Here is a 17,709-nt window from a genome sequence, read left to right as displayed (position 1 = left end):
TTCACTAGAAGCAATACCTCTTCTCAGGGCCATGTGAATCAGATTTAATTCATGCAGAATTTTGGCAACCTTGCGCTGTGCTCCCACTTGTGCGCCGTGTTTCTTGGCCGATTCGATGATTTTCGTTATGCGTCCATTTGCCATTAGCGTTAGTACGTTAGTAGTATTAGTACTTCTTTGGTTGTGTAGAGAAGCGTGCAAACACGTGCGAGCATAATAATGGCCCAGAATATTTACGAAAATGAACAAAAAAGGCTTCAAATGCTAATGGATGAAGCTTTAGCTGAGAATAATAGTGCTCAATTTCAAGAGGAGGTTTTAGATATGAGCGATGAAGACTTATCTGAGCCCTTTGGAGATTATTCCGAAGATGACTATTTATCTAGTGATTTTTCGTCTACAGATTCGGAAGATTATGAACCAGTTCGCAAAAAAAGAAAAAAACAAGTTGAAAGGTAAATACATAAAGTTTTAAATGTTTTTTTTTTTTAAACGAATATGGCTTTTTTTAGAACAGATATTTTGAAAAAGAAATAACCTAACACCAATCAACAAATAGGGTCAATATCACTCGATATGCCATCCACTTCAACGGTTGATCAAACTATAGAGGAAGTAGTAAATCAAGCACATCAAAACCCAGAATTATCTGACCATTCGGAGCCTGATGAGGATTCTTCTGATGTTCCTGGGGATCGTGGTATTGGTATGGAGCCCCGTTACTGGAATAAACCTAAAACAATTTCAATTTTCTGAAGTAAACCCTGGAATTCCTGCAGAGATTCTCTATGAATTTATTGACAAAAGTCCGTATGAATATCACAAGTTCTTTTTGACTGAAGGCTTCATTCAGCACATGGTGACATAGAAAAACAGGTATGCACAACAAACGCTGGAAAATAAAAACCTCTCACGAAACTCTCGGCTTACAAAATGGAAAGATTTATCTGCAAAGGAATTTGAGACTTTTCTGGGCATTATTTTTTGGATGGGTCTCAATAATACACCAAAACTATCTGATTACTGGTCACAACAAATTTACTTATGAGAATAAAGTAAAAAATTTAATGTCCAGAAATCGTTTTGAGCTTATTCTACGCATGTGGCATTTATCAGATAATAAAGCATGCCCCGAAGGTGATCGACTCTTTAAGATAAAACACCTTATAGATTTATTATTGGCACGCTTTCAGGCAGCAAATATACCCAAAAAAGAAATTTGCATAGACTTTGTACCTTTTCGAGGAAAACTTGCCTTTAAGCAATTTATAAAAAATAAAAAACATAAATTTGGCATAAAGGTATATAAATTGTGCACTGAAAATGGTTTTACTTATAACATGAAAGTATATTGCGGTAGAGATGTCCAGCCAGGAGCACCAGCAGCTTCATCTGTAGTAATGGAGTTAATGGCTAATCTTTTGGATTCGGGAAGAATACTTTACACAGACAATTTTTACACCAGTGTCCATCTTGCCCATCAATTATTAGAACATTCTACTCATCTTGTTGGCACTCTAAGAAGTAATAGGAAACTAAACCCACAAGAAGTTATACAGGCCAAATTGAACAAGAATGATACCATTTCTCGAGAAAGCAATACTGGAGTAGTAGTCCTTAAGTGGAAAGACAAAAGAGACGTACTGACGTTGAGCACTATTCATGACAACAGAATGGTCGATATTCCTAAGGAGAACGGCACAATTACTCAAAAACCTCAAATTGTGGTGGATTACAATCGTAGTAAAGGTTTCATTGATATATCAGACCAAATGAAAGCCTATTCAGCTGCACTCAGAAGAGGGGTAAAATGGTACCGTAAACTCGCAATCGAATTGATAACAGGGTCGGCTCTCATAAATGCACACATTCTTTACAAAATAATTAAAAAGAAAAACATAAAAATAACCAGTTTTAAAGAAGAGGTTACAATGGCTCTATTACAGTCTGAAATTTCCGAAACAGAAAATTTACCAACAGAAGATTATTCTTTAAACCATATGGATGCAAGGAGAAGATTTGGAAGGAAACATGCAGCTTTAAAAGCAAAACAAACTCCGTATAAGTGCGAAAAATATAAATCTTATTTTTGCGTAGAATGTTTTTTTGTTAAACACAAATCATTTAAATTATAAGTACTATATAAAATATCCATTAAATTAACCATTATTTTGTTCTATAAACTTAAAAACATTTGTTTATTTTGTCTATAATAAAGTTAACATTAGTTATAACATATGTGTATTTTTATGCCTCCTTTAATTAAAAAAATAAACTAAAACTACAGGCCAATTATATTAGTTTGCTCCGGGGGCCATGGTCAATGTCACTCCATAAGCAAAGTATTAAAACGTGAAGCGTACAGAAGTCACACCGCGTTATAGGTAAGGATGTGATGGAGTTAAATAAAATTCACATGGCGCAGAGTGCCCAACGCCGTGTGAATTATATTTACTTCATATGGCAGTCAACGTGTTAATAAAACCTCCAAGAAATCAGATAAAATTTTTAAGTATAAAGTATTTTAAGTTCATTTAAGTGAGGTAGACTAATACCGCTAAGCCCTCTAGAATTATCAGAAAAATCAAGGATCCGTAGAAAGTAGTCTAGGATCGGGAATTAGGAGTGTAAAGGTCCTTATGGAAGCAGGCAAAATTTTGAGATTATTAGTGTTTTATATCCATTTAGAGTTTGAAATATGAACTCAGTGAAACTGAGTGAAAATTCAATAAATGCTGCTGAATCATTAAGGATGACGGCAGCTTAATCTGCAGGATTCACAAGTTTAAAGGAACAGTATATAACGAAGAGTGCAGGACCTAAAACCTCACTTAGATTCTGTATGTCAATTATGATAAAAGCAAGAAAAAGTAAATTAATTAGGAAGTATACCGTTTTAGGATAGTCTTACAATAATAGAGAAATGAAATGCGGTAGAGATGAAGAAAAGAGAATAAATCAATATTTCTCCTCCTTCTGAAGATAGATTATAGGAGGTGGTCAACAGTCGAAGATCACTCAAGAAAGATAAAAATTGCTGACCGTATATATCTTAATATGGTTGACACCATTAAATACCTTAGTAAATTAAATGCAATTTTTCTTCTTTTTTCCACAAAGTGAGCTAAAAATTCTTGACAGAATAAAAGATTAAATTCAGTAAAAAGTTTAGCCCTAAAACCATCCTGTAAATCAATTAGGAAAGAATTTCATCTAGAATCTAGAAAAGAAAATATTTTTCCCAATTTGTTATAATAAAGGCTGTATAATATTTTACAGCCGAGGATTATGGAGTATTGTGAATGATATTTTTTATATAACTGAATGATACTTTTCTTTCTAAATCAAATATGAAATATACAATTTTAAGATGATTTTGGCAGTAAAAGTAGAATTAAATGCGGTGCAAGGAGATGGAGAGAAATGAAAAATCACCACTTTTTTAACTTTCAGATAGAAAATTTAAAAAAGTGGCCTTTTTAAAAACCGTTAACATAACGATAAAATGTCACCCCTTAAAAAAGAAGTATTTTTTATAATTCTTTAGCCAATGCAAGAATTGATAATGCAGGTAAAATTAATTAATATCTCAGTTAAAATGTCATCCCTAACCACGAACTTAATAAATATACCTACACTGCCAATCCAATATATATGTAAATGTACCAGTAGTAGGTGACCGCCATTTTGCATGATTTTGTCCTTCCGATGTTGGTCACGCTGACAAATTTAAGTGTTGCTAACTATAAGAAAACAAAACAGTTAAAGTTTTTGGGAGGTTATGTTTACGAAAACAAAATAGATAATTACAATAAGGATATGGTTTAAAAGCTTCAATGAAAAAAAATTCACTTATTCTATCTTTTAACGAGTAAGCGTCTTACTCGGTTGTCTTACGCAAGTCCTAAGCGTTCATAATATTTTTGCGCTCGAATGACGGCATGTCACAGCTGTCAGAGCCTAAACATATTCCGAATTTTTCAGCACATAAACTTGCTTCAGCACATAAAATGCTTCTGAACTCAAAAAAATGTCAAAAATTTAAGATCAATTTATTGTTTGAATAGCTTTTTTCATATCGAGTTTATTAGCAGCACATACGCGCTTTATACGGTGATGTCATGTTTTAAAGGCGCTTACTCGCTAAAATATGGCTTTAATAATGGCCCAAATTTACCTGAGAAATAGATATACTTAATTTGAACTAAGCTGGCTTTTCTAACAGTCACAGAAAAATCAAAAAAATTATCTATTGCGTCTATATTTATAGCATTACGATTGGGGGTTGCCATTCGGTGTCTACGTTATATTTTTTAATTATTTTCTTTAAGATTTTATTCTAGTTTGCTTATTTGCTTAAAATCCTTTTTACAGTTTTATAAGATAATCATGCTAAGTTTACTTCTGCCCAAAAATATTTCATCTGCAATAATTTGCAACTAAAGTAAACTAGACGTTCAATAATGAAGATTCTAAAAATTCCTAAGTTTTTCTATTATTTTTATTTCTAGAACTTTAAAGCTTCCTATTATAACCATTTCTTTACAAATATTATAATCTCAAATTAAAAAAAAAAATCAACCACATCATTGGAGTATAAAATTACTAAAGAAAGACGTTCGTGGGAATAATGCGATCGTAAAATGAAGCAAATTACACATTGTTCTGTTGGAAATTTGGGTTAATTTTTCAATATTTTAATAGCAAAATTGATCATTAACATACACGCTTTCGTAACTGTTCCTAAGAAAGTATAAACTATTATTAAATTACCGTGAATGTTCATTCGCGTGCAATTATCCCATATATTGCTTATTTTATTAATTTAAATAGTAGAGCAGAAGTTCTTAATATAGATATTTATTAGGCAACAATTAAAAAAAAAATAAGGAATTTTTGTTAAGAACGTTAAAATAGTTAATGCGAAAACTACAAATTCTATTAGGAACGCACATATTGATATAATATCTAGAATCTATTATATTAAACACAGATCAGGTGAGAATAAACAGATTAATTACATATTGGTAAAGTAGGTGACCACGAATCGTGGCACAGAAAATTTATTTGAACAGGAAAACAGAGCGTATAAGTATCGATTATTTTAAAAAAATAGAAATATGATCAGAAGTCTACCAAACACATGAAATTATGTAATTCTTCTTTCTTTCAGGTCATTCCCATGATTGAAGCTTATAAATTATCACGCCAAAGAGTTTGAGGATGTAGAAAATGATATTAAGTCACATAGAGTCCAAGAAAATTCTAAAAAATTCCAAAAGTCTAAAAAATATAGAAAAATATTGAAAACATAAAAGAATCTCTAGAAGCAAACGAAAGAAAAGGGCTGAAAGTATTAAATAAAAATGGCTTTAAAAATCCGGAAAAAAAATTAAATATGTAAAATTTTAAAGAATAGTTATGATTATACTGACGCTCTGACCAAGTTACCCTATGGCTTAAATAGAACCAAGTCTTGTAACCCAAGAATATTTTATTTTAAGTGTTTATGTACAAAAACTCACCAATATATAAACTCTACCATTACTCGAACTCTTTGTTTTTAGTATACCTATTTAGAATATATTTTTTATATAGGACAACTTATGAGAAACTGCTTTTTTAGCTGTTAAGGCTTGGAAGACTAAATATTTGCTTAAGAATTAAAAAAAAATTACAACAAAAAGTGTTTGTTTTTGTTTCTTAAAGTTCACAATAGAATAATTTGTTGTTTATTTAAATTTAGAAGAAATATGTTCGAGTTTTTAAAATATTTCTTTATAGTAAATTAATTAAGATAAATGTAAATCCTTAAGCTGATAAAGTGATAAACCCTTAAGATAATACTAAGTAATTAATGGGGAATTACACATTTATTTTAGCGGTGTGTGTCATTCAAAAATCAAGGAAGTAATTATGACGATAAAAATCCTTAAAATAAGGTGATAAAAAAAATTATTACTTATCCACTTCTCTTAATTTTATTTTTCTTTATATTTTTTTACCTACAAGTAAACATTTGACTAATCAGGCTTTAACTGCCTAAAGGAAATATTGAAATTTTAAAAACTTGAGAACTGAACTGCATGAAAATTGCATGAAAGCATGAAAAGTTTTTCCGGTTCCTTATGTCATGAGTGTTTAATTTCTTTCAGATAGCTGAGTCCTTTTAAAATTTTAAGATAAGATTGGGTTGTATTCTATAAAAGTTGAATTTTGTAGTAAGAAAATTCCAATAGTCATGTTAAACATATATTTATAGAACATGAAAAAAAATAAGAAAAACTATTTATTAGTTTGGAAAGTTACACTAACATTATTGGATGCCCCACCAATATTCACAACGCTGACTTCGCTTAGGTAATTAGTATTGGGCTGAAGTCCTGTAATATTCAATATAACATTGGGTCTGCTTTCATTGTCTGTTATTGGAACCGTTATATAGGAATCATTGGCTGGAACCCCTGCAAAAAAACATTAGATCTAAATTATTGGGTCTGTGAGGAAAACTAGAGAAAAATTTGATTAACGAGCTTATAAGGCTTAAAAACTCAGGCACTCAGTTTCAGTCAAAAAGTACTGTATGGAAATATAGTTTTGGCAACTCCATAATAATCCAAATTATCCGTGGATTAGATTAAATGATATTTCAAGCAGCCTAAGAGTAGTAGCAGAAGATCTGTTAGCCAATATGTCCCTCTCCGTAGCTGTAATATTTTTTTTAATTTTTAAAGATGAAGAGGAAATAGGTGATAAGAGAAAGAATAATCAAAGGTGTACGTCACCTTTGATTCGTTGAAGAAGACTACTAGTAAATTATCTCTGACTAGAAGGAAACTATATGGCAACAGATACTAAGCAAGAGTATTATAAGGAGCATATGCTTATACATTGGAGCGATCAGAGGCTGATTTTTCCTCAGCGACCTTGTTAACTTATTAGGCTGGATAAAGATTTGTAATGAGAGTGGCATTTCTCTCTTTCAACAGAAGCTCACAATAGAAGTACTGAGGTCTCAGTGCAGTAGTATACGCAGCACGATCCTAGACCCGTTACAGATACAGATACAGAAGAAACAGTTCTAAAGGTACTGGAATACTAAACCATGTAAAAAGATAGGTGGATCAAAAATGTTAAAGACTCTCAAAATCGAAAGACAATTAATAAATAGTTAATATTTAGATCAACGTGAGGTGAATTTATATAAAGGAGAATCAATAACAATAACAAGGGTTCTAAGTAGCGATCCGACAGAAACTGTGATACAAAATCCTCTAGAAAGATACAAGGTTAAGAAAGTATAAAGATAATATTAAAAAATAAAATGAACATTTAAATAAAGCTTTCAAGTAAATAGGTAATATGTGATTCAACGTGCAAAGAAATGAAAAAAAGAGAAAACTTTTTAACGAAAGAATTCGATCAAACAGAAGAACTATTCCAGAGAAATTGGAATAAAAAATTATATGGAAAGTACCACAGACGACAGACATATGGATCAACGTGAATAAAAAAGAATCAATTGTCTGGTTTAAATGGAATAAATTAGAAACTGATAAGCTATTCTACTAGAAATTAGAATACAAAAAAGTTAATTATTTGCAGCAGAACCATTCCATAATTCTTATTAGAAATTTGGTACCAGATTTACATTTATTGCAAAAATTTATACTAAAAAATTAGAAAAATGCATAATAATTTGTACTTTACCTGCTGTTGTTGCATTAAGATATAGCATATTGCAACGATTGGCTGCATATGGTTCTAGCTGCCACACCATTTGTGCTGAACTATTCGTTGTCAGTACAGAAAATAAATTTGGTTCTGTCGGCACTAAAATTAACCATTTTAATATTCTTATTGGGACTCATTTTTTCATATTTACCTTCAGTAAATGCCACATTAGATAACTGAAAAATAGGTCCTTGAAGATTTGAATCAGTGATAATAGCGCTGACTTGGAAGGTATAGTTCATGCAAGCAGGAATATTTCCTGACACTAAAAATTGCTTTGTATTGACGTAGGTAGTTGTGGTATGATTTGTTTCATCCCAATAAGAAACTCTATAATAGGAAATGCATTTATCTAGCTTGGGGGAACCTAGTTTCCAGTCTATTTGGATAGACGCCTGGCTCACTGTTACTGTATTCAAATCGCTGATATTAAGATTTGCCTCTAAAAAAGTAATTTCATATATTATAAAGAAAATTGATTGAATTGTATTGCCAGAAATATTTACCAGCAGGAAGGGAAGTTTTAGCAAACTCTCTATAAGAGGGTCCAAGATCCGATTCATTTGTAAAAGCGTGAACTTCAAATCCATAATACGTGCAACTATCTAGGAAGGACACATCCAGACTTAACGTATTCGCAACCTCATATTGCAAGTCGCTTTCATCAACAGTGTCAAATATATTGACGTAATATTTGGTAATTTTACAATTGTTTGGATTTAGTGCTGCATTCCATGTTAGAGTAAAATTGGGTAAAAGTTGTATATTTTGAACTTGTCCAGGAACTGAAAAAATATTGATAAATATGTAAAAAATATCTTATTATAATAATTTCTTAGTAACTTACTGCAAGTACCATTGGCTGACACCAGAAAAGTTCCTAGTAGAACTAATGCGCAGATAAATAATTCGTATCCTTTAGACATGCTTTATGTTTTAAATTTCAGTTTTAAAATTAAATAATTGTGTGTTTTATGATGGCTTTATATAGTTTGACATTGATACAAAAAATTAAATAAGAATCATATCTTTAAGAGTGTATAAACAAATCCTTTTGTTCTATATTTCAAGTACCTATTAGTACGTGCATGAATTTTACTTGATTTGTCATAAAGTTAATGGGATTTACATTAAAAAAAAAACACTCATCCTACCTTTAGTCAGACTATCTTGATAAATCTGATTATACACTCGAATAAAATGTGTTTATTTTAAGTCTTGTTTCCAGAAATTTATTTTTTTTTGGTAACAAAATCTGATCTTAATAAGGAAGTTGCGTACCTTGAAGAGTGTAAGTTTAAATATTTAAGTGCTGTGCTAATAGAGAAGTAAACATCCCACCTTGTTTCACTACCAAATTAATTATTTAAGTGTCCCCTATTGTTGGAAAGTCACAAATTTCATACTTTGGAATAGTATATGATACAGAACTCACTGAATATTTTCACGTTTACCCATTATTTATTTATCTGTAATTAGACATTGCAGTAATATGCAGAAGTGATATAATTTATCCCAGAGTAAATTATGAGATACTGAATTGAACTGACGTTGAAAATCATCAAATGTATATTCTTTTTTCAGCAGCGTTAAAAACGAATAGCTATATTAAAAATATAACATATTCAATTATTGAAAAATATGTCAAAAATCCTAGGCAATCAAGACGCCTGAGGATTCGTAGATTTTCACGGACAAATGTAAATTCGGGATATTTTATTAATAGATTGTAGAAAAATGCCCTATTCCTCTTCTATAGGGGTTGGGCTCAAATATTTGAAATTTTAAAAATTTTAATTAAAAATTTATTTTTGCATGCGTGTATTTTTAACCATCATAAAATCCAGTTTCTGACTAAGTTCTAAACATTATAAATAAAAATATAATATACTTTCCCTTCATCACGACATTTCGATTTAATATCTCCAGATATTTTGCGAAATTATCCTAAAATGATCTAAATTATGTATTTAAATTGACCGCCATAGAAGTGACATAGTTATCTTTTAATTATAGGTTAAAAACTAAAAGACACCAGATTTACGTTGGCAACACTAGCTGCAGTCACGTTATAAATGGGTCGCAATGCGGCGATTTTTGTCGTTTTCACCGGCTTAATGGCCGCTTTTAGGTTTTTGTTAGTGTGACGCTACAACGTGGCGCAAAAGTATTTTAATGCGATTTATAATTAGAAAAATATAGAAGAAAAAATATAGAATAGAAGTATTAATCTATAATTTGATATTTCAACAGATTACAGCGGTGTAATTTCCTGTCGTTTAATTTTCGCGTTTGTGAATGAAATTACTTGTAGCAGTTATAAGGACTTAAAATTCGCCTATTGCTTCTATAGGTAGGTAACACTTTCTTATACCTCTACCTAGTTCTAAGATAAAAAAATCAAATGTAAGATAAATGTAATTTTTGTTATGTGTTATACTACAAAAGGGTGTATAAAATACATTTAATACTATCGACTAAAAATTTTTTGTTTATATCTAAATCCAAAATATTGCTATAAATGTTTTAAATGAAACATTTGTGGTATATTTCTACAGCAAATATATTATGTACTAAAGGCATACATACGACGTTCTAAAATGTCGCAGAAACATCCCCCATAAGATGAAGAAACATTTTTGATACATCTAGATGAAAATAGGTTTATTTTCAGGCTGGCATGTTTCGATTATCACAATCAAATGCTTCTGGTATGTTTCTGTGTTATTAGGGATTCTCTAATTATTTGTACTAAAAAGAGTCGCAGCTATATTTATATAACTGTTAACAGAGTTACAGTATCCAAACATGAATAGCTTTAGCAGAAGTAAAACATGATGAGACTAAGAAGAGCAGGAATTAATAAACAAATCCTTCCTGTCATTAAACGAGCTAAACTCCCCAGACTAAAATTTATCATGCTATAGTTCCTTTATGATTAGAAAAGGTAAACTGAGCCGCAGAAGTATCACTTAGTTCTATCTATCACTTAATTCTATATATTTGTAAAATAATTTATTAATCTTACGAACCAAGAAACCTAATTTTAACATCTGCCCATAGACCATAAATCTAATACTGTACATTTGCCTCTTTACCGTAATTTCCATATCGCGTGGAATTGGCAGAGGCAGCGTGAAAACTCGACAGAAATTATTAATCTAATTAAAGACGAATAATGATGAACCATACAGCAAAATAATTACTACAATTATTGAATAATACTTAGAAGAGTGCATCGGGTCCGTTGTATATAACCGACGACCCATTCAGCCGATGAAAAACAAACGGGATATGTTTGCAAAAAAAAAAATCAAACAATATACAATGGATTTCAATTATAATTCTTTTTGGGTCTTGAACTTGATTCGCCCTATTTGCATAATGGCGTGTTATGCCAAGTGTAAAGGTAACCTACGGAAGTTATATGTGATGGACGTAACGGAAAGAATGGCTGGGTTCTTTATTTGCTCGCTTGATTTATTCCCAGATAAAGAATCATGTCTGAAAATGGATAAAAGAAAATGATTTATAAAGTTGACGTTAGTGATCCCAAGGTAAATGGTGCCACCAATGGGCGCCACGTTCTACAAAGTTGAGACCGCAAGCAACGTAATCCCCGATACATAAACTTGACCGTTGACCTTCGTATATTTCGATTGACGAATTGAGTATATGGTTACCATCTAAGAACTATCTGATATTCATCTAATAATTCCAATACTGCTAATACGTAGGACAATACATCTTGTCTCATAATAAGAACGTCTTATAATGAACATAAAACGCAAGCTAAACGTTATAAAACAGACGTCTCCAAGATACATTTTTCAGTGTTTGTAGATCATGTATGTACCTACAAAGTTTTCCTAAGAAGATCTTTGTTTTTACGATGAGTTGGTTCTTTTTTCGCTATTATTTGTATCATGTTTTTTTTAGTATCTATTTCCATTTTTGTCCGACGGGTTTATTTTTTTAGACCTTTTATAAGATCTGGTTTTTACAATTGAGAACCAAAAAAAATCTCTTCCCGCGGCTGTTCCCTAGGTATTTCTGACGTTGCTCTCTGTAAAAATTAATTTAATAGAAGAATAACTATTCGCGAGTTTTTTTTCTTTATAAATGTAAGTCGACATGAAACATACCTACTTTATATTTACTTTATTATATTACGTGCACGATGGAAATAAAATTGCTTACGTTAATTTTGAATATCACACCCAAACATTCCTCATTGTACTTCGCTTTCGTTTATATGTTTAATATGTATTAATTCTTCGTTATCAAATTTCTTTGAACATAACGTCATGCTATAACTATCGAAAATTAAGAGTACAAGTGTTCGTACTACAATATTCAAGGATCCAAAACCACAAAATTGCATGACTTCAATTAACGACGTAATGTGATTTCCTTTTTGAGAATTTTTTAGCTATAGTTTGTCACATTTCGGCAATTTTCTTCAATCGACTAGAATACATCGACGTATGAAAACTCTTTTATTTCAAATTCAACAATTCAATATTATCTGGGTTTCTAATGAACTTTGTGACGATTCGAGATGTGGATAATAGCGTCCACTTCTGCATTAGCTTAAAGTTTGAGTAGTTTTATATTTTCGATCAGGCTTTTTGGTATTAAACCTGTTAGCAATATCAACTTCACTGATATAAAAAGAATTATACAGCTGTGTGTCACCAGCGTGTAAATGATAATTTCAAATCTAAAGACTACTAATATAGTTTAAGGTATAAATTGTGTAAAGCAGTGAATCCAATATGCTTGCAGGTGGTACAATCTTCATACAGAACCTGCTGAGCTCTATTTCGTTACTTACAGTAACGATTTAATAAGTTGTGCAGATGACATGCTAAAACCAATGCAACGCAAAATTGATAGAAGAATAAAGTGATTAAACATGTCAAAAGATATAGTCCAGAAAAAATAGAGCACTTGTCGTTTTGTCATAAATGGAACTAATTAAATAGTCAACAACAGCTGCCATTGCGGAGGAGTAGCCATAACCAAGGCGAAGAACGGATTGTTTAGGGGGAGCAATATTAAACCTGTTGATATATGTTCTTATTTTATTATTTGGTAGATGATTAAAATAAGTTAGTTCATTCATTTTTGGTAAAGGAATTATGTAGGCATGTGTCAAGCAATGCTTATAAACAGCCTAATTCAATGCAGATATTAATAATGTGCACAATGTAAGGAATTACGTGAGCGCAGAAGGTTGAAAAGAGCCTTTTCATATCAAATATTATGTTACCTACTTCTGCCGCTGCTATTGGCTCCAAAGTTAATGTATTAATAATGCCTTCTTTCATATATGGTACTTACTATAAAACTGAATCAAATTATTATCTAGTTGGTGTCTGATTGGTAAAAAAAGAGTTTTAAATTGTGAAGGTTTTCAGTTAATCCTTCAGGAATTTTATTATGTTTTCAAATAATTAAGTTTTGCAAGTCTACCGTACATTTTTCCTTTACAGTCGAATTTAAAAACTTATTTCTCAGATAAGCTTTTTTCGGCTCGTCTCAACGCCTTTATCGTTATGTAGGTTCTGTAAGAGTTTAATATTTTCAGTTATCTAATTGTTTTTTGTCGGCTTTAAAGGTTTTTAAGTGGGCTTACTTTTACTTAAAAAATTAATTGCAAAAAACTGCTACCGATTTGGGTTTGCAGCAAACGGGTTTCGCATTCAGCGAGTAAAACCCTATCGTTTTGTATCATTCACTCACTCGTGATGCGCACACGCGTGCTCGTCATCATATATCACACAGAACGGGCGTATGGCGGTGGCGTGGGACTGGCATGGAGCTGGAATGGAGCGGACGTGGCGCGCACAATTCATATAGTAACGGATTCAATGTGATTATTGTCATTTGTTACGGACATGACTCTGTAGTAAAGTTACAATGCTTTTGGATGACGAAGATGATCAAGATATGTTGAACCTTGTAAATTTAGCTACCATGCAAAGGCAAAGGAGTTACTAAATACATTCCTTGTGGTTAGATAAAGAAAAAACTGGTGGTTCGTTTAATGTTATGCGGGAGCTCAATATGTACCCTGAATGTTTTCAGTTTCTATCCAATGCCTGTTCAATGTTTTTATAAAATACTAGCTTTAGTAAGGGTTAATATTGAGAACAAAAATATACAAATTGGAGAGAACTTGTCAGTCCAGAGGAAAGGTTGTTAATAACGCTGAGGTAAGTTGAAGAAAATATATTTAAGTGAATTTATTTCTGATTAATCAAAAAAAAATATAACGATAATGTTACCCTAATATTAATTATTGTAATGTATAAATGTACTCAAATGAAATTCATCCGTGTTCCTGTGCGGTACTGAATGTAGATTTTTATTTACCGATTCTTCAATCCAAGATTGAGAACTATCCATTGGGATAGTAGACGCTTCAGAAATGGTTGAGGATTGTATTTTCTCGGCTAAATTCAAAATTCCAATTTTGAAACGCCACTTCTGAACAGAATTCATGGACTTAAAAACGCCAGGTCTGGGTCAGGAGGATCGATTGTGGCATTCGTTTTCGTGCTATCTTGGATCTCCAACAATCGTTGCTTTTTTTCAAAGTACTGGTAAGCTTGCTGGTTTACCTCATTAATAGCGGTTGAGGATGATAACTTCTTTTTTTTTCTAAAATCATGTTCTTTCTGTAGTAGTGTTTTAGGTGCTCTCATTACTATCGGTTGATCATCGATAGACGTACTGGAAGATGGTACAGGTGACCGACGGGAACGGCTGGATAGAATCATCAGAGAGTACATCAGCATTGGAGTGGTCTTTAGACTCATTAGATTGTGACTCCGTTTTAGCTGCGTGGTGGCTCAATGATGCGTCGGCAGACTCTTGATCCACGCTGCCTTTGCTCGTACAAGACTTCAAGAAAGGATCCAAAAAGGAGAGATGTTCTTAATTTGGCTTTATATTTTGAGTAGCTTCCTTGTGTGTTTTTCCAGCGGTCTTTACACTCGGTTACTGAAACAAAAGTATAATTTGTAATGTAAACACGAGTTTAAACATCTTTCGTTAATAAACACGTATATACTTATCATTTTCACTGAATTTATTTGATATTTTTTCCCATGATTAATCTTGTGCACTTCTATTGCAGTAATCCGATCTTCTATAGTCGTATAGAGCTGCATACTGTTACACGTCTTCACAGAACTTGGTATGAAATAAATAATCATCCCGCATTTTACCAAATATAATTGGATATAAAGACTAATAAGAAAATGAAACGATGAATGAGAAAAAGGTGGAAAAATTGAATTCTCATTTATATATCCCTATCTCAGTTTGAAAATTAAAAAAGGATGGGATTAAAATGCTGGTTTTCGGGTGTAATTGACCATATTACACACATTTGGTACATGGCATTTACCACTAGTGTAGGCCACTTGTGGCGTCGAAGTGACGTGGCGCGGCGTGACTTATCCCGCCTGTGCCACGCCATTTCTATCTGTATTGCCCCATAAGCGAACATGCAAGTGGCACATGTGTCTACCGCGCCACCCCCATACGCCCGTTCTGTGTGAATTCCACCTTAAGCAGGCAAGAATAACAAGTGGCCCGGACTATAAATAAATACGTCGCTGGCAAAGACGCCACTAAAAAGCACCCGATTCCCGTCACCATTCGGCTGGATATTTAAATATTATGTGAATGGCGGGCAACCAACGAAAGAACAATGTTTGCTGCTAGAAGCAACGGTTTCTGAATAATTAATGGAATAATAATTTAATTAAAATAAAAAATAGCGTTTCTGGAATAATAATAATTATTGATTCTTTAAATAAATTAAAATATAAATAAAGGATGCAAACAAGAAATTTGAATTATTAATTTTATACATAACACCCTAATGTAAGTATAAAAAAAATGCAGTTTTGTTGAACGATTCAATGGAATGGAAATTGAATTATTTTTTTTGAATAAATATTTTTAAAAATTTCTTTGGGCGGACATAGATTTATTTGATTTTGGATATTATTTTAAATTACTATAGTTTATTTTTGAGAAAGTGTTATTTGAAATATTTATTTTTCTACTACCTTATAAGAAAATTTTTAATTTTATTTCCCTGCATAATTGAATTTTTTTCTTACTATATCTTGCTTATTATTTTTTATAAAATTAATTTTTTACATTAAATTGTGCTTATTAATAAGAATGAAAGTAGAAAATGAAGTACTGTAGGAGCAGTGTCATTTCCTCACTGTGGATGCTTTTGCTGGATCAAACTTCACCCACTTAAGGAAATTATGCACTTTGCTCCCTTTTGTTATACAAATAACTATTATTTTTTTAAGTTCTCTATATGTGGACTATATTGGTTCTCTATATTATCAAAAGGAAAAGCCCAACTTAAACAATAGGGTATTGTATATTTAGAAAAAATAAGTAAATGGAAAACAAAATTTATAAAATATTGTAGTATTGTACTTTAATTTTAATCTTAAATATATAAATGTTATTAATCTTTTTGAAATAAGTACCTATGTTTTTAAATAACTTTTATACCTAGGTAGAGAGGTAATTTTTGTAAGTGAAAACACAATGGATTTAACTAGTTATACTGTTATATAAATGTACCATATATTAAAAGTTTTATTTTATAAATGCTGCAAAGACATGTATAATGTATATGACTGATTTGAAAAGAAACTTAATTATTTTATGCTAAAATACTAATTTACAATTCACAGTTTCGATTAATACTCATAAGAAGAAACTGCAAGAAACTTATGAGATAGGTAATGTTTTTTTAAATATTTGCCTAAAACTTACATAAAAAATTATAATACACATATACATACATATATACTTAAACCTATAAAAATATACCCAATATTATATTAAAAAAATACTGATAAATAGAAAAAAATATACAATTAATTATTTTTATTTACTGCTCCTTCTTCTTCTTTGATGGAAAATAAACTTGTTTGTCCATTTTTTGTTTACTTGTATTTGTCTTATTTATCTGTTCCATCATTGATGTCAGTTGTCTCATGCACCTAGACATTTACAGGTATATGTTAATATATCTTATATAATTTTATAAAAAGATAACTTACTTATCATAAGTTTCATCATTTAAAGATCTTAAAAAGTTTGATACACTTTCAATTTCAATTTCTCTTGTTGATTGCTTGTTGTGAATCTTTGTACTGCTACTTGTTGATTTTCAGTCATCTTCTCATTAACAAACGTTTCAATTCCTAGACTATGGCTAGCTTCGATATTATTGGAAGAACATTCCCCAAGGAGTTCACCTAAAACAGAATCGCTTCTCTTCCTTTGCTCACACACCATAATGAACAATTGAAATTGCTACAAATTACCTCTAAAATTGCTTCGATTGCAACAATATACTTTTTCAATCTTGTCTTCAATTTCCCTTGTGCAAACAAGTGCATAGTCTGTGCTTATTTTATGCTCTCTTAACCATTCCTCAAATCTTTCTTCGCTGGAAAAATGGAAAGTTGAGGACACTATTTTGATATTATGACTTACTTGTAAATGAGCTTCAACTCTTTGATAAGTCTCACAAAAATACTTAGTCTTTTTGCATAAGGGACAAGAAATGTGGGACTTTAAGTTATCTGGGAGCTGCTGCTTATGAATAACTTTAATATGATTGTTCTTAGCTGAAATGGAAGAAAACATTTTACTGCATAAGTGGCACATATTTTTGTTGATAGTTTGGTCCTGATTCTGATGGTTTTGACTTTTGAGTAGGGCCGTCCATCTTTACAGCTAAAATCGCTGAATTGGAATTAATACAGCTTTTCAGGTATTATTTTAAATCACTATAAGCAACAATATGGTCAATATTTCACAAAGAAACAAGTTCAGTATAATCGCAATAATTGATCAAACTAGTTGGAGCTTTTTTACGAAAGTAAACAACCAACAAACTGAACAAACGCAAAA

The 17,709-nt window shown here is 31.4% G+C and overlaps 2 protein-coding genes across 2 annotated transcripts; one reads left to right on the top strand and one right to left on the bottom strand.

The window, feature by feature from the left end:
* Positions 1–116: 116 nt before the first annotated feature.
* Positions 117–2,148, top strand: LOC126739450 (piggyBac transposable element-derived protein 4-like). Its single transcript, XM_050445126.1, has 2 exons — positions 117–455; positions 513–2,148. Exon 2 carries the CDS (start codon positions 879–881, stop codon positions 2,133–2,135), a length of 1,257 nt encoding a protein of 418 aa, XP_050301083.1. The 5' UTR covers positions 117–455; positions 513–878; the 3' UTR covers positions 2,136–2,148.
* Positions 2,149–6,238: 4,090 nt separating this feature from the next.
* Positions 6,239–8,745, bottom strand: LOC126739851 (uncharacterized). Its single transcript, XM_050445668.1, has 5 exons — positions 8,582–8,745; positions 8,241–8,519; positions 7,886–8,176; positions 7,711–7,833; positions 6,239–6,464 (listed from the first exon to the last, which is right to left on the bottom strand). Exons 1-5 carry the CDS (start codon positions 8,658–8,660, stop codon positions 6,286–6,288), a joined length of 951 nt encoding a protein of 316 aa, XP_050301625.1. The 5' UTR covers positions 8,661–8,745; the 3' UTR covers positions 6,239–6,285.
* Between the last annotated feature and the right edge of the window lie 8,964 nt (positions 8,746–17,709).

Source organism: Anthonomus grandis, chromosome 8 (genome assembly GCF_022605725.1).
Source record: "Anthonomus grandis grandis chromosome 8, icAntGran1.3, whole genome shotgun sequence".
NCBI lineage: Eukaryota > Metazoa > Arthropoda > Insecta > Coleoptera > Curculionidae > Anthonomus > Anthonomus grandis.
This window is presented reverse-complemented; position numbering and strand designations above follow the sequence as displayed.

Excerpts from the sequence above, each read along its gene's own strand:
- LOC126739450 (XM_050445126.1), top strand. The coding sequence starts at position 879 with ATGCACAACAAACGCTGGAAAATAAAAACCTCTCACGAAACTCTCGGC.
- LOC126739851 (XM_050445668.1), bottom strand. The coding sequence starts at position 8,660 with ATGTCTAAAGGATACGAATTATTTATCTGCGCATTAGTTCTACTAGGA. Across the intron at positions 7,834-7,885 it reads TAATGTGGCATTTACTGAAG|TGCCGACAGAACCAAATTTA; the intron begins GTAAATATGAAA and ends GGTTAATTTTAG. Across the intron at positions 6,465-7,710 it reads TCTTAATGCAACAACAGCAG|GGGTTCCAGCCAATGATTCC; the intron begins GTAAAGTACAAA and ends GTTTTTTTGCAG.